At 34.6% G+C, this 22,014-nt stretch overlaps 1 protein-coding gene across 1 annotated transcript in view; it reads right to left on the reverse strand.

Moving 5' to 3' along the window:
* Nucleotides 1-22,014, reverse strand: part of DCDC1 (doublecortin domain containing 1) — a 381,196-nt gene that overhangs the window by 187,878 nt on the left and 171,304 nt on the right. The window contains exons 10-11 of the mRNA XM_032488403.1: nt 16,008-16,100; nt 8,367-8,537 (exon numbers count right to left, since the gene is read on the reverse strand). Coding sequence (XP_032344294.1) covers nt 8,367-8,537; nt 16,008-16,100 — 264 coding nt within the window. The remainder of the gene's footprint in view (nt 1-8,366; nt 8,538-16,007; nt 16,101-22,014) is intronic.

The raw sequence follows: 22,014 nt of genomic DNA on the forward strand, positions 1-22,014 counted from the left end.
TGGAGGGTTAGAACAGAGCAGTAACAGGATCTGACTTAAAAAGATCATTGCGGCTGCTGGGTGGAGAGTAGACTATAGGAAGCAAAGGTAATCCGAAGGGTGAATGACAGCAGCTCAAACCAGAGTACGAACAATGGACGTGGTTATAAATGGCCAGTTTCTGTTGTTCATTCCAGAGTAATTTGTTTATTAGTGGGGTTGGGAAATAAAATTTGCAGCTAGGCTAATATTTATGAAACATGATGTTTGAATCTATGGCTGTAAATAAATCAACCTAAATATAACTTCATACGTAGTATTTGTGTACACACAAAAATGTTAACAAAGTATTAAAATAATTTTATCTACTGTGAGGATTTTATAGAGACAGGGACCAAAACTTAAACCACATGGGGAAAAGATGACTTGAATAGGAAGTTTTGAGTTGATGTGGTTCTTTGACCAGTCTGCCTGCCATTATTTATGACATCTATTTAAGGATTATTTAACGACACCTAGTTCAGTGCCATTATCGACCTTTAACGCTGTAAGTCAGGATAAGAGCTAGATGTAGGGGAACAGCAGGTTCCCAAACTCTCTGTAACTGCTGGGCAGACCACCCAGGAAGCTCTTCTGTGCATGAGTGGAAGACCAAACACCTAAGTTTCAAAATGCCTGAGAATGCAATGCTGTCAAGAGGCAATAATAGGAAAATGACACCACAGTGTGTCGCCAAAAGTTGGGACGGCCATACAGTAACAGGATTTACTACTAGAGGTCTGGTGAAGAAAAGGAATGTAAAACAGTCCTACAAAACTATTTGACATGTTTCAGGTGAAATAATTAACTATGTTGAAAAAAGGTTAACTTACATGTTGTCTTGGATTGGGGTCCCCAGGAGGCAGACTCAGAGACCAAGATTTACCTGCAGGATGTTTACTGGGGAGAGTTCGCAGGAGCAACACTGGTGAGGGGAGTGGGGAAGCACGAGTGGGCACGAGGTATACTGTGATGCAGGGGCCTCTGGTGGGAGCTCTAGAGCTGGGACGGCCCTTCAGAGTTGTCCAGAATTGAGGCAAGGGTGCTATCTATGCCTCTGCATTGCCCACCAATCAAATGTTGGATGCAGGTTGCCCCCAGGATGAGAGCCTAATCTGGGGAGAAGTATCAACTTTATAGAGAAGGCAACTGTCTAAGAAGAATGTAGGTGTGGCAGCTGGGGGGTGGGGTAATGGGTACCTCAGTTCTGAAGAGGGGATCCAGGTAGCGTGACATGGCATCCACTACGCACTTGCACGATAATCCTGAGTGCAGAGTGCACAGTCACACACATTTAAATCACTCAGTACTCAAAGCAACCAGATTTTACAGGTGAGTCTCAGAGAGGTTAAGTGACTTGTCTTAGGCAGATCTACTCATAAGTGGTAGGAAGATTTTTAGAAATCAAGTCCTATGATTTTTTTCCCAGCTTTATTGAGATATAATTGTCATATACCACGTGTACGTTTAAGGTGTATATTGTGTTGATTTGATATACTTACCTATTGTTAAATGATTACCAGCATTAGCTAACACCTCCATAACATCGCATAATTATTGGGGTTTTTTTTGGTGTGTGTGTGTGTGTGTGTGTGTGTGTGTGTTGAGAACATGTGAGATCTGCTCTCTTTAAAACTTTCAAGTAAACAATACGGTACTAGTAACTAAAATCACAATGCTCAGCATTAGAGCCCCAGAACTTAATTCATCCTCTAACTGAAAGTTCATAGTCTTTAACCAATATCTCCCCATTTCCCCCCACACTCAGCCCTTAGTACCCACCATTGCAGTCTGTTTCTACAAAGTCGGCTTTCTTAGACTCCACATATATGTGATATCATACGGTATTTGTCCTTCTCTGACTAATTTATTTCATTTAGTATATGTCTATGATGTTTTAAATTACAAATATCAAATTTTACTCATATCTAGGATGAAAGATCTCATAAAATGAAACTTAATATGAAAATTTTTAAAGGTATAGAAAAGTGTTTTACAGTGGAAATTTTTTATCTAAGTCAAAGGACATGAAAATTAAAATATTTTTCTTATGTGAGAAGCTAATTAGCCATGAAAAAATTCTTTATCCAATCAGAATCCAAAGTCACCTTTAGAGATAGAAAATTACCTCTAAGTGAATTAACACTTTATGTAAATTAAATCAAATAAATGTGCTTACTTTTTTCATTTTTACAGATTTGCGAGATAGTTTTTAGAATGCCCACATTTTTCTATATTTTCTCAAATGTATAATAGAAATCAAGCTGTAACATGTCTAACTTTAATATTCAGATGAGATAATCACAAAGCAAATATTAAAATAATGGGATTCAGGCAATGAAAATTTAATAATGAATTAATATGTTTATACTACATATGGGAAAATGTGTTTTAATGTCTAACAGAGATGTCTTTAAACAGTACTTAACAGGTAAGAAGCCAGTACATTTTTCCCAAGAAATGAAAATGCACTTCGTGAAGACAAGTTACATAACTGTTAGATTTCACCAATCTAAATGGTACCTGGAATCAAAAATCAAATACCATTTTTTAAAGCCCAGAAAAGATATACTTAAGAAAATAATTCATTTAAAAGAGACATTTTTTATTTCCTCTGTAAGTAGTAGCACAAGTCGCCATTTAGAAGACATAAAGTGGGTGACTGCCTATGGGGTAGGATTTTAGGGATGTGTCAAATGACTCTGACCTCAAAATATCACTCCCACCAACTTGCCAATACTACTTAAAATTCCAGTTGGAGATTTACTCTTTGTCACAATAAGAATATCACAGTTCTATGAGAGAAAATAATATTCAGCTTTACTGGTTATTGATTCTTTGAGGCTATGATTTTTACTCTTGGCTTTCTGGAATTCCTCAGAAGGCCTGGGATAGGGCTGGTGGATAGGGGAGAGAGAATGGGGAGATACGGTCCCAAGCAGGAGATCAAATCTGATGAGTGAGTCTGTGGGGACAGCCACCATCCTGGCTTCAAAAGGGGTAGATCCTACTTTCATCTACTTCACATGGTACAAAGAAAGAACTTTGATCTATTAAAAAAAAAAAGTTTTGAAAACTGTCTTAGCTGGAAAGAAAGTGTGGCATGCCTTTTGCCTAACAGCCAGTTTTGAAGAAAGGGTGGTAGTGAGAGCCTGGGGTATCTGACAGCCTGAATTGGGTGTTGGAGATAGGCATGGAGGGAAGGTCAAGGGAGGCTGAGAACGGAGAGGCCTGCAAGATGGCCCTCTTTGGCTTCACAGTTACCATGGGAGTGGGCCTGTATCTCTTTCCTTTAAGCATTTAAAGTCACATTTTGTTGTTTTGTTTTAATTTTTTTAAAGGGCTGCTCCTCAACTCCATTTTTGACAAAGTAAAATTTCTAAAACAAGGTACATGATCTTGCAAAAAATATTCAATTATAATTCTCGCTAAAGTCAATATATGAAAATGTTCAAAATTATCTAGAAGATGGTGGCAAGGTAAATGTGTTTGCCTGTCATGTCCTAAGCCAAGTAATTTCAATAAGCCCTTTATAAATGAGACTATTTCAAGGAGAAATGGAACAAATATTTTTGTCTAAATTAGTACATAAAATTACATTTAATTGGGATTAAAATATCAGGTATGTGGGTGTATATGTATACCAGAGCTTGGTTAAAAAAAAAAAAAAAAAGGTTTTTAAAAGTTCCTGGGTTCCATATATTCCTTCTCAAGGAAAGTAATAGCTTTTTCGATGAGAAAGCATAGTCACGTCACCCTAAATTCTACATTACTAGGGAAATGAACACTATACAATTAAATATGAGCCAAATCAGACTTCCCCAATTCTCAGCCTCAGAGCCTTTCGATAGACTATGTGTTAATGCTATTTGGTTTCTTCTTAATGGATCAAATATGCCTGTAAAGGTAACTTTTCCCCTAATATGAATAGGTACTCTGAGTAACTAAAACCTATACAGAAGTTTACTATCTAGAGCAATACACTTTTATTTTAAGAAACAATCCATTTTTTATCATAAAACACTATCAAAACTGCAGGTAGATTAAGTAGGTATAGATGCATCACTTCATTTGCACTTACTAGAAAATCTGCTTTCATTTCTATGTTCAAACAATGAATTAATGCTTGACAATATTCACGGTGAGTTTGGCTAACATAGATGTCAGTGGGTAATCCAGGGGACGGAAGCATATGTAGGAAGAGAATCTCAGTGACTTGAGCGTCTCAAACACTCCGTGAAAAAGCTAATTGAGAGGTAAAAACAAATTAACTGCTATGGAGAAGGACAATCTCCCCGAGAGAGAGTGTGCCTGCAGCAGTAAGGTTCAGTGGTTGCATTTAGTCTGGGTAACTGCCGGGACAGTAATCCAGCTCTGGCCCGTGGACCTTCCCTGCTGACTGCCCACCTGGCAATTCTCTGGGCACCTTCAAGACTGTCAGGAGTGCACAGGGAAAGCCTGTCTCATTACAACAGCTCTGCATGGGAGCTGATGCCCCGCCCAACCAATTGCTCTTTCCTGATTTTGATACAGATGCAGTTTTTCTCTTCAGCGGGTCTAGGAAGGGAAGACTGTATCTTCCTGCAAACAGAGATTTACACCTGGCTGCAGATGCCTGTCCAGAAATAGGCTGGGGTGAATACACTGGCATTTCCCCCTACCACAGGCCACAAAAAAATGAAAAAAATAAAGAGAAGGAAAGAAGATGGAAAAGAGAACTGGAAAGAAGAGTAGGTAAGGTATTTCAACACCTACTGCTAATAGCTATCCCATGAGATGCTGACAGGCATTCATGGGGTTTCAATTTTATTTGTCTTTAAAATGGGCAAGCCAACATTTGCCTTCTTGGTAAAATCTACATATGAAAATTGGTTATTTCCATCACATTTTGTCCAATTTTTAATAAATATTCTTGAAGTCACAAGATTAACATTGAATATTCCAATTTTACTACTCCAGCCACAATTTCTTTGAAAATAAAGTTTTTAAGTTGGTATGTTTTACTACTTATAAATTAAGAATATAAGATTAGCAGATACAAACTACTATATATAAAATAGATAAACAAGGTCCTACTGTATAGCACAGGGAACTATATTCAATAACTTGTAATAACATAATGAAAAAGAACATGAGAAAGAATATATATACACACATGTATGACTAAATCACTGTGCTGTACACCAGAAATTAACACAACAATATAAATCAAAAACTCTTCAATTTTAAAAAATTGTTAAGTATATGCTACCCAGTGGATGAACTAGATCCTGGACAAAGACATTCTTTAAAAATAAATCTCTGAATTATCCCTTTTCAAAAAATTAAATTTCTTTATGCTATGAGAGAATACTATAACCAAGCAATATAAAAATAGAAATGCTAAAAAAAAATCTCCAAATCACAGCCCTCTGAATCTTGTTTTTATCTAGGTCACTAAGTCCACCGTATTTCCCTTGCTCACAGCCAGAGTGTTTTCATGTGAAGTTAGTGAAGAGTAAGCTTCAGGACACTTACTTGATCCAGCTCCTGAGACTGCTGGAAGCTGCTGGGAGATACAGAGTGTCAATAGGTGGGGAAGGAAAGCCAGTAGTAATCAGCAAGTATTTCTATGTAATAATGTAGCCTTATGTCTCAGAAGAAAGGATCTGAATCTCCAGGTCTCCATCAATTTGTTGTATTTACTTTCTCATTCTAAATAAATATCCACTTCCTGGCTTAATTTTAAAGAGGGTCCTCTCCCCCAGATTTTACAAGATATTGGCCTTACAGAAACTGGATCTTCCTCTACTGGCAGCAAATGGAAGATAACCCACAAAGCATCATTGACCAATTGTCTGTGAAAAGCACTAATTCCAGTGAAAGGACTTCCCTGTAGCCATTTTCCACTCATTCTCCCACCTACTCACACACCCCACACTCTTGCTCATCAATTCCCTGTCTGATTGCCCAACTTCCTACTAGTTTTTCCACCCACCATCCCCTAAAGATTTGCTAATACCCTTTCCTATCAATTCTTTCTTTCCTGCCTCCCAGGGAAACACTAACATTTCTGACAGCATCTCCATGGGGATGAAGAGGAGGAGGAGTTGCAGGGAAAGAACAGGACTGGGAAGGCAGAAGTCACTGAGCCATGGCTGTAGCAGACATTCTCATAGTGACTGGGATGATGCCAGTGGCAGGCAATACAGGGTAAGAGAAGGTTTGGAATAGTAAGCAATTGCTCCAAAAACTTGTTACCTTAAAGGGCTTCATAAATTATGGTGCACATTGAGTGTGACCACTAAAGGTAAAACTAGTAAGAAATCTCATCAAACTAAAAGGTGCTATGATGTGACGTCAAGAGAATGTACCAGATTATCAAATAAAGTGCACACTGTGGTTGTGACTACAGAGGGTATCTGAGTGCATATGGAAGTGATATGCAAGGGTGAGAATGGCCATATGGTAAATAATGTGATTATGGGTATTAAAACTTTTTCCTAAAATTGTTCTAATGTTATTATGTTGTGTTTTCAATTTTTTTTTAAACAAGAGATTTTCCCATGGGAGGAATGGACATCAAAACCCAGACTGTATTTTTGTCCTGTATATCTCTTTAAACTTGGTACTATATCATGCAGAAATGAGACTGAGACAATATGGAACACAGAGTGCACCCTTTTAAGAGATGACCTTTCAATATTAAGACCTAACCAAAAGCTACTATTTTTAAATTATCAATGAAAGATATGATGAGGATGAGAAGCTCAGTGAAGAGTTGAAGATAACCATCTATAAAATGAAAAAGCATCCCCAGGGATGTTGAATCACACCCCACCTCTAGCCCCTAGCTGAGAACCTAGCTCTGGAAGATGGCTACAATATGTTATTTTGGTTCTTGAAGCTGACCACTGGGCTCAACTATATATTCAACAGTTATATAAATCATCAAACAGAAAAAAAACTCATCTTTTTAATCAAAATGAATAGAAAATAAGAAGAATTTTTATCAGAGCCATGGCTTTCAGTTATAAATGGAAAATGTACTGATTGACTGTTTGACTGATTGATTGATTGACTAATACATCATCTAACACTCTGGAGAGCACATGCCTTAAGGTGGGATAAAGTTGTTCATAACCACAAAAGTCACAGCCCTTGCCCACAGTGCCTCAGAGGTAACTGGGTTACAGATAGTGCTCGGATAAAGGGCAGCTCATTCACGCTCCATGGAAACTTAAAGAGTTTGGCCAGGCAATTGAAATGAACTGATTCTGGCATTAACATAGGATGGTATGCTGAAACCTATGCTCAATCTCTCTCCAGTTGGAATTACACTTCCCCAAAGGTCAATTTTTACTAGGTGATATCTCATTCAAAATACAAACAAGGAATTCCATTAAAGAAATAATTTATAGATAGAAAATATAATGATCATATTATTACTTTCAGAATAAAACTATATATTAATAGGAATTGTAGAGATAAAGGCTGAACAAAATACAATTGCTTTGAATGTTATCACATTCAAATATAAACATAATCAAGAGGAAATGAAGAGATGTAGTCATGGTTCTTTAGGCGGAAAAGAGCCATTCTTTGAGTAATTCAAATTTTACTCATTACAGTCTCTTGAAATATGAGATACGAGATTATAAAACAATATTAACTTGACAGACTTAACATGGTTACTCTATTACGATAAACAGAAGTTTCTTAGCTCCCTAAGCTTTCAGTACCTAAATCACATTAGCCAAGTATGAATTTTTTTTCTCTTCCAAAGATGAAATAGCTAGGAGTAGTCTAGGACACACAGCCATCTCGTCCTGACAAATAACCAAGTCACCTTTTTCTCCAGTATATTCTTAAGTATTGATTTTACCAAGTAAACTCAGACATGTGTCACACTTATCCAGTATAGATCCTTTTCCTTGGAAATGTAGTTTGAACATCAATCAGTCACCTGGCCTTTTACCTCTAATTCCTATTGCCACTGTCTGTCAATTATTAAAGCTTGCCCATTTCTCCAAATACATTATTTTTTAAAACTGAAATACACAGTGACTATTGTGAAAAATATGTTTCTTGGAAAAGCATCTAAATGTTCATGATTAAATTTCTTCATTAAAATTACTTTTCTGGGTTGAAACTAAAGTTTATAAATCCACATCTCAAAGGCCTCTAGATATTTTCTTTTAAACCATATTCCCTGAATGGTGGTATTAGCAGTTTTATCCAAAATCCAATTCGAGGAAGACAACACAAAAAGAAATTCAAGCTGAGTGGCATTGTTACAAAGGTCTTCAAATGGAGCAGAGTGTTTTGTCTCTGGCCAAACCCAGCGAGAGTTACAGAATGACACCCACCTTGAGCTGCAGCCCTCCAGGGATAAGAGTGTTTGCTGGAAGGCTTTTAATGTGTTGGTAGACGTAAGAGGAGAATTGCTCCTGCTCAGCCTGTAATTGGGGGCCAAGTTTAGAGAGATGACCTCTGTTGCTTTTGATAGCTGTCTGCAATTCATCAATCAGCCTGTTCACCTGAAGGGGTTAAATTACAAGAGTTGTTAGCAAGAAGTAATTGTTGATGTCACACCTATTGGATTTTTGAGTACCTAGTTTGATGTGGGGAAAATGACTTCAATACAAGAATTTGAGTATAGATCTATGTTCAAGTAAAGAGAATATAACGATATATACATTCCTTCATCAACATATTTTATTTATAGGAAAATTTCTAACTTTATACTTTCGTAATATGGAATAGGACTCCATTTACAATTGCTGAATAAAAATATCTCTGGATACAAAAAGAAATACGTACATCTTGACAATTTTGTCAAGGACTTTTAAATTGCTTAACAGAATAAAGCCTCTCTGAGACTTCAAATAATTCAATATATGTACCAACAATAATATTTAATTCTATTATATGTATCTTCCTTTTCAGAATATTTTATTTTACCATTTGTATGTTATCTTTAAAATTTTTAATATGTATATTAAATTCATTAACATTTTGTGGGCCTTTTAAATAAATCTATGTATTCTCTTCTTTCCAAGTACTCCAAAATATATTTTTCCAAATTTCATAAATACAGTTTTTCAAAATATCTACACTTCAAAGACAGTACTCTAGACAATATTTTAAATATATATAAATTTCTGAGTAAGCATAGAATTTTTCAAGAAAAAACATAAGCTTAGAAACATGTACCCTTTACAGTTACATTTCTGGATTTCTAATCAACATATTTAAGAGACATATGAACTTGACTTATAGATTATTAATAAGACACGCTGAGGAATCAAAAATACTAAGTTAATATTTTAATCCATATACTTTACAAATTAAAAGTCATTACAATTCTTTGACTCTTCACTGTGCTAGATAAATTTATATTCTCTCTAATGGATTGGATTCTTACATAAACACTGGTCGACATATGATAGCAATCGAAAGAGGAAGCAGAAATTCACTTTATCCATGACTCTTTAAAGTAATCAAATTAGACCCATCTAATGACAAATGACTCTGAACATGGCACGGACTTTTTGAAATCTTGGGTTAAAATCTTGTCTCTTCCATTTACTGAGAGACTTTGAACAAGTAATAAACCCTCATCCATAAATGATGAATAATACTGACATTACTACTAGAATTAAATGAGATTAAAGACTGGACAGCACAATGGTTAACCTATAATAGATGCCTCATGTACATGTTACATTATTATAGTGTTTTCACTTTTAAATCGAGGTGTTTTCTATATATCAAGTTTTAATTGCTTTTCCTTTCCTATACCTGCTCCTGTTTCACATGAAATAGATAAAAATTTGAAACTATTTGCTACATAGATTCTCCATCTCACTTCAGTGTTCACAGATAAAATGGGAGTCTCCCATGTACTGACAGCTCATCCTCTTTCTATCTTCCCTCAGCTGAAAATATGGTATTTCCCTCAACCAATTCTCATGCTAAATCTATGACTTCTATCCCCTCCAAAGAGGATGTCAAGGAAGTTAATGAAAGCAAGTTTGCACTATTATCCATATGACATAAATATTTATTCTTCTATTTTACCTAGTTAGTTAGAAATATATATATAATAATATGTATATATGTATGTTACTTCAATTACATTTAATTTTCCCCAAGAACTTTAGAAGCATTATGTGCATACAAACAAGCTAATTTAAATGATCCCTAATTTTCTTTGATCTCCTATATCTTTCTTATTTGTCCCTATATGATCAATCATCTACTCCCTTTAAACAAGGCTTTCTGCTAAATAAAGGGTAGGCAAACTTTTCCTCTTTAGGAGCCAGATAATAAATATTTTCGGTTTTGTGAGCCAGAATGTCTCCATCAAAACTATATGACCCTGCAGTTGTACTTTGAAAGCAGCCACAGGCAATATGCAAACACATGGGCATGGATGTGTTCCAATAAAACTTTATTTAGAAAAATAAGCCATGGGCTGGATTTGGCCCGGGGCTGCAGTTTATCAACCCTTCTTTTAAACACATATATTTCCTCTCATTCCTTTCTTTTCTTGTAAGTAATACTCTGGCCCAAGCCCTCAATCTCTTCATTTCTCCCACCTACTTGTATTATCAGAATACCTACTGAGTGGTCCTCCTGTCCTTAGTCTCTCCTCCTCTAATCCACCCTGCCATCTCCACCTAATTAATCTACCTCCAATAGCATAATGAACCTTCAAGTAGCTCCCTCCTCCCCGCATTCCTCATCTTGCAATTCAAGATTCAGGACCTTTTCTTACTTTCTAAGACTAATTCCTGTGCTTTCCATAGTATAGTTAACCATATAAGAAAGTTATAAAATTTAAAATACAGAAATGATAGATGATTCAATGAGTCAGTGTTTTCATCCTTATCTTTACCATACTACCCTCTAGCAGTATTGTCCTTAAAGATGATGATATCTATCATATCAAAGCCAGAGACCAAAACAGGCCAGGTGACTTGCTCTTATACTTACCTGACAAAATCAGAATCTAATATCCAAAGGCCTTAAACAGAAAGACTCTACTTCTGGAAAGCACTGGTCCTCTCTGAACCCATCCCAAGTATTATATGATTCAAGAAGATACAATTTTATGTAGTCTTTAAAATATACTAAGTATCATGCAACATATTTTGCTAATCAATAATACTGCTCTCTTTAATTTTATGTACTGCAAGTTGTGCTATAGCAAGCCACAAAAAAAAAAAAAAAAAAAAGAAAGGAGGAATTTCAGGCTTTGACTTGAGAGCATTTTTATACATGACTGGTTTTACTGTCACAATCCATAGCTTTTTACTGATAAAGGATTTCATGTGACATCAGAAATCTACCAACCATACAATTGATGATGTCATTTGCATTCTAAAGGGCTATTGGTTAAAGTCTTAAAAGTTTCATTTCCTATAAATTCTTTGTTGCTTCAAAAATCTATCACTTTTGCCATTTTGCTTGGCCCCATGATTACTTATTAATGTATGTGAAGTATAATTACATCAATTATTACCTGTTGTTTTAATAATCTGAAACTATCAAATAAGATGCCCCAGCAAAGATTAACTTATATCTTAAACATAGGAGAAAATATATCAAGAATCCTGCTACTGATGTTTTCTGACTGAAACTTTGTTACTTTACATATTCATAAGGCCTTTTATTCTCAAAGTGCTACATTTTATTCTCAGTTATTATGATAACATGTTACCCTTAAAGATAACGCTATGCATGAAATAACTTATATCCCAAAATCGGGTAGGTAAAACAATACTCCTGAATAATTTTACATAATACAATTTTTTTTTAAATCACAGATGTTGCTAAAAGGGGGGAAATGTTCTTTAAAATTCTTCATCATGAATCTTTTTTCTTGCAAATCCTTTTTTTTCCCTCTCTACAAAGGCAATGTGAATGGGAGTAAAAGAAGACAAAACTTGACCTTTTGTGATCCCAGCATTAATGGGTCTGTTCATAATTCAATCTACGTGTGTGTGGGAGCATCCATGTGGAAACATAGAGGCCCGAGAGACATAAAGCCTTTCCCTTTAAACATTATCTGACCCTATCAGTCCCATTCACAAAAGAAGGCTTACGTATGCATATGTTGAAAAAATGCACCATCTCATTGTGCAGCAGAAAGCCTACACATTCTACTTCTCACTCGCTGTGGAAATGCAGCACGGAAGTGACACTTGTACAGAATTTGGGAGAGTGACAAATGAGCAAAAGGTAGCAAAAAAAATTTTAGTGTTCTGATGAGGAAGCAAATCAAAATTCTGAAAGAATGCAAATGCACACCTGTCTATAAACTTACATGTAGGTTTTTGTATAAGACGTAGGGCAGTTTAGTCATGTTTTTGTGACACATACATGCAACACTTGAATTTAATTAAATTCTCAAGATGATTTAGAGTCAGCACAAAATATTATTGTTTATAATCATTCTAAAATGTATACATATCAAAGTTGTACACTCTGAACCCTACATTCTGGATACTGTACTTTGACTGTTAGGAATGACTCTGAGGAGCTTGTGGTTTTTCTAGTGATGAGTTCAGCTGTCGGCCTGAATGCTATGTGGCCTTGAATCCATCTATGTTGTGAGGAGACTCCAGAGCACTTTGTACTGAATTGTCACTTGAATTCACCACAAAGGGTGGCAGTCTCCATGCTAGGAACATCATCTTGGCATGTAACATATGAGATGGTCTCGAAGCCAGGTCAGTGCTTTAATGTAAGACCAAGACACTTTCTAATTTACAACATAATTAAGAAGAATCACTGTACGTCAGAAATTGACACATTGTAAACTGACTATAATTCAATTAAAAAAAAAAAAGAAGAAGAAGAAGAACCAGAAAGGGGGCAGGGAGATGAAAATGGGCATTTTAAACTCCCTAAAATCTCTTATTGTTTCAGGCCCAAGGGTACAGTGTTTCTCAGGTTAAGAAGCAAACATAACCAGACTTTATGAATGAAGACTAGAAAAGACATGGGAACCCGTGAGCAAAATTAAGCGTCTCTTGATTTGGAAGGATGTACCAGGAAACCTGAAGTGCGTATCACCTCTTATTCCAACTACTTCTACTACTCCCAACTTTTTAACAGTTTCCTAGAAGCCCTCTGAGACAAATTATTTTGGAAAGAGATTTATGTTGCTTCCAGCCAGGGGTCACTTATGTGCTACCTATAAGCCTATTTAAGAGTCTAACATCCCCATCAACTCATGAGGAAAGGGGTGATTGAAAATAGAAACATTTAGAAATATCTTTATAACTTATCTGGCAATAGGGCTATGATGATGACAATAAGGATGATGTTAACTATACCTCCTGAGGAAGCAGTAAGAATGCACTTCACAGACAAACTACTGGAGCACAGTTGACCAAGGATCTGAGCTACTCTGCTCTGAAATCCATCATCAGGTTGGCACCAATGGCTGAGGATACCAAGGCAGGTCCAACCCAGGGAGTCACAAGACTTCTCTGATGGACAACTCTGACTCAGTATGTCACAAATTTGCCCAACCCTCCTTAGACTGCACGACAGTCGAGGCTACTTCCACCAAGTCTCCCTACCTCTTTCCTTCACCTGTGTTCAAGCCTGCACTTCAGTCTGACAGGTCTCCCAGCCTTACCCAAAGCGCTCTCCATTTTCTCTCACAGGAATTTCTTCTATTAAAATCTGTACACATTTTTTAATCCTATCTTGGTATCAACTTTTCAGAAAATCTGGAATAACATACTTTTAAACTGATAATACTAAATTACATGTAGATTTCCAATAGACCATTTCTAAAAAGCTTGATATAACATATATCATCACCTCAAAGTAATCTTATGATATATACATTATTATTATTCCCCATTTTCATGTGGAAAAAGTACATGAAATAAAATAAGATTTTAAGATAAAACTATAGGCAACAGAAATATAAATCTAAATCTCAGATTTTATGATGTTTACTTTAGGTTTTGAAATATGTCTAGAAATATAGTATTTTTATGAAAAAGAAAACCATGGGTAAAAATAAATGTAAATGTCACATCTCCCACATTTTTCATTTCTCTTTATCATCATGGATTTCACATCTCTATATATGAATTAGGGACAAAACTTGATGTCACTGACTTAGCCATCAAGATGAATATAATCACTTTCAAATTACTGACATAAAAATTATTCTCATAGTGTGTGGAATATATTTAGAGGTTATTACACACACACAAACACACACACACAGATACATATTCCCTTCACTGTGTATTTGATTTCTGAAGCAAACAAAAGGCATTTGGAGCCATAGCTGATCAAGCAAATGTGTAACCAAATAAGGCCCTTTGCAGGATGAACGGTGATGTATATAGGCACTAAATAAACACAAAGATGATAATAAAGAAAAAATAACAAATAAAGTTAAATACTGCTGGATTTTCCAGAAAAGATAATTTTCATTTCCAGTGTTGCTACAAGGTGGCGTTTAAAATAATATTTCTAGCATAATGATCATTTTCCTGGGTCACTTCAAGTTTTCAGTTCCACTGAAACTGTAATTTTGCATAAATATCAAAGAGCAAAATAATTATATTATAAAATAAGAAAATAGTTAATCTCTTCATTCTTTTAGATTATTTTCTATTTAATCTCTAATAATAATTTGTTATTATAGATATAATTTTAATTGTACTAATTCAACCAGATATTTATTTGCATTTTCTAAAGTTGACCATATCAAGATACATGATCTATTCACTTTGAACTTACTGTGAAAATGTAATAAAACTTCCGACTGTGATAAAAACATTTTTCAAATGGATAGAAGACAATATTTTTTAAATTAATAACTAACAATCTTGTCCTTTAACTTGTTCATATTAAGTAAAATGAACCAGAACTATAACCTAAATCTATCCAATTGTTATTTGTTATACCTTAGAAAAAATTCAAGTAGAATTTTTCCTATGAAATATTCTCTACTGAGATCACCAATCAACGTCTACAATATAGTCTTTAATATTGGGCATATATAAGTCTCAAATATTAATGAAGTCTCTAACTTGAAGAACTAAATCCTCTCAGGAAAATTTGATGCACTGTGTATGTTCATCTATTGTAAAATAACATAGTGAGCAAAGGAGAGGCAATCACAGTGATAAGAAAATCTTAAAACCCCCAAGCTTGGAGAGATTGCTTTGCCAAAATGTCAAAAGAGAATTACATGAAAGTTTGATTTTTAAATATTCATGCTATCTTGTTCTTTAAGTTGCATATAGATTTTATTTACTGACAGTAGTACATGGAAATTAGCAAATTCATGATCCTTCCTCAGAGAGATTAAATGCTTTTGCAGTTCCAGGAAACTAGATGAAAATAACTTTCCCCTTTTGTCTAATGCCAGTTTTGTATTGTTATTTCATTTATGGAATATGCTGTCAACTTCACAGCATGAGGTCTGGAGAGAAGCAGCCTTGCTTTAATAGTTCTTCATTGCAATATTGTCTACAGAATCTTATGATTAGCTCACTTAGGCTGACATTAATAACTACAGTTTTTCCTTGATAAAAGATAACATTGTTAACAATCCTAAAATTCAGAATAATAATTCTATTCCTACAAAGTCAGAAAATAAAAAAGATTTTAGTATTTATTCAAAATTCAACAAAATTTCAATGTTTTTCCTATGTTAGTATGTTTCATAATTTCTAGATTCAAATTACCTGTAATAATTTCCTAATTTACGAAATTTATGAGAAAGTATTCATAAGTAGTTTTCAGGAAATTACAACATGACTTATTCTTTCAAGAATATAATTATTTTTCAAGCTGCCTATATCAATAAAATGATTTCTAGTTTTGACGAGTTTTTTTCATTATATTGTTACCAGATAACTATAGTTGGTTCACTACCAAACCCAAGTAAAATCTGTCCAAATATAAAAATTAGTATTCATTGTAGTTTTATAATACAGTTTAAAAAGTAAGTTTCATACTTCTTCTTGTGCCTGATGGTGTTCTTTTGCTGTCATTGAAAGAATGAATTTTTCAGTAAATTTCCCCTTCTGTTCATCCACAGCCAGGTTCAACTAGAAAAATAAATAAATAAATAAATAAATAAATAAATAAATAAATAAATAAATAAATAACATGAAAATAGGCACCTATTGACACCTAATAGCAACATTTACTCAAACAACTAATTTAGTATACTTGTGGAAGGTGATTCTAAATTAATTTGGCCCATGCACATGTGAAAATAAACTCCATTTAGATTAAATAAGTTGAAAGTTCATTTTTTATATTTAAAACATTTAACACTGAATTTTTCACTTCTACTTTTATTGTTTTTAAGCTTATTAAAATATGATTTGAGAGGGGATCCTTAATTACAGGCATTTGACACTGATAAGTATTTTTTAAAACATTTTGTCAAAATGAAAACAGCAACTTTTTCTTAAAATTAGGCTGATATTTCCTATTAGAAGCTTTCACTGCCAATAGGGAATAAATTGGCTTCTTTTATGTCAGGATAAGAATTTAAGGATATAAACCAAAAGCAAATGTCTATTCAAGCACTCTAGACAGTTTAAAATGATTTATCACATTTCCTGACAAAGAGTATCTTAAATACATGAACAGTTACCTCCAGCCGGCACAAAGCTAAAGGTCTCCTACTACTACTGCTAAACCATGTTATAAAAAGGTGAATGTGGTTCATTCTATATTACCTTATAAATAATCTGTACTGAACCAAAATGTTAGTTTCAAACAAAGGAAAAAGCTAAACTTACACAATAATATCACTCAACAAATTGGTACTAATAGAAAGAAAGAAGATAGCAGCCTGATACAGAACCTTCTGAATTGGAATATTTTAACAATTCTTAAGCAACAGTGCCATGTTGTATCTCCTTGTTGAAGATTAAGAATAAATAATGACCATGCTTTTTTTGTTTTGTTTTGTTTGTTTTCTCAATGTTGTTATTGTTTTAAATAGGCTTTCTCAATTGTATGCCTAGCAAATCATGCTTGAGTTAACATGAATCTTTAATTCATACCCTTCCTGAAGACCCACTCCTGTACTTGGGATAAAACAGGGTGGGGACCAACAAGATGGCCTTCCCCACCTAGTTACTCTTGTATGCTATAAGAATAGTGTCAAACCTGTGAACTCTTCGTCCACTGATAGGTGATACAACTCAGTATATCAGAGATTCTGTTCTGGTAGAGGGGAAAAGCTGAGGAACCCTTAGGTGATCCTTATGATCACTCTAGATAAGGAGCTGAAAAACATTTCTGTAAGAACCTGATAGTAAATATTTAGGCTTGGGGAGTAGGAGGGGCACCCAATCTCTTTAGCAATTATTCAAATTTGCCCTTGTTGCCTGAAATAGACAATATATAAACAAATGAGTATGGCTATGTCCCCATAAAACTTAAAAAACAAACAAGTAGCAGACTAAATTTGAACAGCAGGCAAAATTTGCTGTACCCTGTCCTAGATTAAGGATCACTGAAAACAAGTTTTTAAAAAAAATCATCATGTGATATACATGATGACTATAGTTAACAATGCTATATGGTATATTTGAAAGTTTATTAAGATGGTAGATCCTAAGAGTTCACAAGGATTCATCATTTTTTTAAACCATATGAAATGATGGATGTTAACTAAATTTACCATGGTACTCATTTCACAATATATGAAAGTCAGGTCATTATGTTGTTCACCCTAAACTTACACAAGATCATATGTTAATTATACCTCAATAAAACTGGAAAAAAATCATCTTATGAGACTATTCTTGGAATCAATCTCCCCAAGAAATATTTTTTCCTGTGCTGAAGTAATACAAAAAAATGTAACATCATATTATAAAAAGTCAAATATCAAACAACTTCCACACATGGAAGCCTATGTGTAAACGGTGGCACAACAAACTTGTGTCAAGTCTCTATAATTATTTCTTTACCAGGGGAGTCTCATTTCAGGAGGATATGTGAAGGAAAGCGACTGGGGAATATTCACCAAGCTCATCTATTCCTTACAAAATTAATTTCCAAATGCAAAAACATTCAGAGCAGATCTTTTCCGAAGGGAAGCAAAACAAAACAAAAACAGAGCTATGAAACTCTTTGGTGCCACAGTGGTAAGTCAGATTCTAATGAGGTCTCCCAGGGCATGACATTCAGAACTGCTTCCAAGTAACTCTTTAAAAAATAGGAATTCTTTACCTTTGAAACCACCACAGTTGGAAAAATCACCTCGTTCTAACACTCAGCTTCTAAAGAAACACTATCCTAATCTACAGAAGCTGAGGGGAAAATATGCCAACATTACTGAAAAGCATCATATGCACAATACCAAATAGAAAATCCAGTAAGATACTGAGAAATAAATCATCAACAAAATATAAGGATACACCCTTGTTGCCTTTTCTGAAAACAGACCAGCCATTCTAAAAGAGAAATATCTTAATACAATCATTTAGAGGAAATTATGGAAAGTAAAAAGTCAAATTGAGAGAGTACATTTTCACTTTGAGGTATTAATAACATGTAGTCCTAACAACACCTCTCCCTCGAGTTTTAGACACAATAACAATAATAGGATCCTTCTGTCCTGTCACTTTGGAAGAGAACATCCCATTTCTTCATTACAACAAAACTAGATGCTTTTGATTGGCGATTCTTATCTAAAATATATGAAATAATTTTTTGTCAATGGGTTTGAAATTTCTGAGGCTAATTTTTCATGTATAAAGAGGATAGAAACTTCAAATTAAAAATCAAAACAAACAGGAAGGATGAACCTTGAGAACATTATTTTAAGTGAACTAAGTCAGATGGAGAAAGATATATAGCATATGATATCACTTATCAATGGAATCTAAGAAAACAACAACAAACAACAAACTCATAGATACAAAGAACAGGCTGGTGGTTGCCAAAGGTGGGATGGGGGTTGAATGGTGGGTAAAATGGGTGAAGAAAGTCAAAAGGTACAAACTTCCAGTTACAAAATAAATAAGTCATGGGGATGTAATGCACAGCATGGTTGAACTATAGTTAATAATACTGTATTGCAAATATGAAAGTTGCTAAGAGAGTAGATCTTAAAAGTTCTCATCACAAAAAAAATCTGTAATTATATATAGTGAGGAATGTTAACTAGACGTTATTATGACCATTTCTCAATATATACAAATATCAAATCATTATGTTATACACCTCAAACTAATACGTTATATGTCAATTTAAAATTATACCTCAATTTAAAAAAAGAAGGATGGCTAAAATTGTAGATAACCATGAAAAGCCAAATCTCTACCAAACAGGGAAGTGGGAAACTGAATCACCTTTGTCTAACTATATCATGCCCTTTTTAAATGTAAGAAACACCCCCAATTGTTTGTTGTACATATCAAAATTTAACAAGCTAATTTAGGAAGGTTTAATTCACCATTTTTGTCAGAGCTTGCTGCTAAGATTTTAAAAATATGTAATTAACAAACATTAGCTATCCAAAATTAGGTTAAAGTTGACTCATTCAATGTTAATGGTAAATAGAACAATCAATAGACTAGTCAAAGACAGTAGCAGATATGGAAGAAGCAAGGAACATAACAGCTCTGTCAAAGAGAATTAAAAAAAATGATTCAAGGAAATGGGCTGATTAGAGAAACAAGATTAAAACGGAGTAAGTTCACCTCAAACAAAAAATGTTTAGGAATTAAGAAAAGGAATCCTCAAAAGTACACCTGAAACAGCAGATTCCAATGAAATGATTTCTACTTGTTACCTTTTAGACTATATTTTACCTTTTACCTTTTAGACTATACTTTACATAAAACTATTAATGCTGAAGTGGGAGGCATTATATCTTCTCTAAGGTCCTAGGTCCTAAAGGGTAATAGATTAGTAATACATAGTTTTATATAAGACATATGGCCCACTTGACTATAATAGAAAGTGCTCTTAGTTTTGAGGAATTCTTCATACATTTGCTGGCTCCAGGAAAGCTCTACCACAGGCATTCTAGAGAGGAAGACAGATTCAAGACCGCCTGCTGGAGAAATAAAGGCAGAATAGCAGTCTTCTGATTTTATGTGTCATTAGCAGTATATGGCTTTTTGTTCCTGTTTTTTTTTTTAACTCACCTCCAAAATAAATTTATAAAAATCATAAAGACTAATAGTGTAAAAATTTTAACATGATAGGAAGGTATAATAAAATCTATTTTATAGGAGAAAATAACTCTAAAATCTAGAGTCCAATTATTAACACCTTTAGAAAAGGTACAGTAATCAAAAAAGCTGGCATGTTACATGTAATTCATATTGACATTCTAGCTAGGTACTAACCAAAGAGGGAAGAGCCAGTTAATCTAACCAAACTTTCAGTGCTCTGTAGTTCGTCGCGCCATTTTCTTTGTATTCAGAAGAACATCTAATGATTCAAATGTGAAGTATATGCTATGCGTTCTGTAGAATGGTCTTAATAAATCAACATAACCACAAGAAAACTGAATCTATCTTTCTATCAAAAATCTATTTCTGACAAGTAAATATAGATCTTTTAACAAATTATCCTGATCCATATTTTACACGCAGATCAATATAGGCAATACAGTTTAGCATAAACAACAGGACAATCGGCCTTCATATATATTGACAAGTTTCCCAATGGTCTGTTAATATACAAAAGACTGGGACAAATTACTTATTTATATATACAAAACATGGCTATAAAGACCAGCTGCAGGTATTTTTTTGGAAAGTGCATTTTAATAAGGTCCTATTCAGTTAAGGAACAAATGGGGAAGAAGTAGTTTGCACTACAGAGTTTAGCGCAAGAGCTTTCTCTTTTTCTAACCACGAAATCAATCATTTGTCCAGACTGTGGGAGTCAGAGTTAGTTACTGAAAAGAGCTCCGTATATAAACAAGTCAATAACTCATTGTGTGTTATTGTTGAGCTGAAGAAGTCGGCTTTCAAAAAGCTGCCCCTGCTTCTCTCAGAATGAATGTCACTGTATTCAGGGACTGGGAGAGAGTCCTTTGTTTCCAGCCATTGCTGGCTGCCATTTATGTATGGGAACAGGAGGTAGCTGCTAGGAGTGTGGGGGAAGCCACTATTTGGTATCACGGATGTCCGGGGGAAACTCTGAATTTTGTCAGCCTAAATAATTTGTGTTTGGAAATACGTTAATGGAATGGATGAAGAGTTGCCACACACACACATAAAAAATTGGTAAAGGAATTAAATGATAATGAGTCTGTATCATTTTAAATTGGATCAGGTTGTTATTTTTGGTCCCCTAATTGTCAACAAAGATGAAACCAAAATATAGGCAATGGTTTGAAAAGTTCAAATGTACAAAATTAAACCAGCGAACAGGTCGTGTCAAATAAATGCTATCTCTTTCTGCTATAGATATTAAAGGTGACTCATGGAACTCTCAGATGCGGTTTTCAAAGTGTGTGTGTATGTGAATTTCTTTTTTTTCTAAACACCTTTATTATGGTATGATTCCTGTTCAGTAAAATACACATATTTCAGATGAACAGTTTGATGGGTTTTGATAGATGTATACATGAATGAAACCACCACCACAATCAAGACAGCTAACAAGTTTGTCTAAAGGGATGCAAAAGAGAATTCTCTATAATAATTTACCTTCAATTTATTTAGCACTTAAAGAAACAAACTGCTTTTTAAAATCTCCTTCTATTCCTGTTTTTTTTTAAAGTAATCATAAACAGATTTTAGCCTTTCCACATTCTGTGGGGAAAGTGGTGCTCAGTTAGTCCTGACTCAGCCGCCAGATTATACACTTTCCACCTAGACATTCTGTCACAATTAGGAATGCCACACGCCCTGATCTGAACTCAGCTTGCCCTCTCAGAATGACTCGCTATTCCATTTCTCCACTATCATGTGCAGGTTTGGGAGGACTGTGCTACTCTGGCCAAGGGGCAGGCCCCTGACCCTTCAGACC

Source organism: Camelus ferus, chromosome 10 (assembly GCF_009834535.1).
Source record: "Camelus ferus isolate YT-003-E chromosome 10, BCGSAC_Cfer_1.0, whole genome shotgun sequence".
NCBI classification, from domain to species: Eukaryota; Metazoa; Chordata; class Mammalia; order Artiodactyla; family Camelidae; genus Camelus; species Camelus ferus.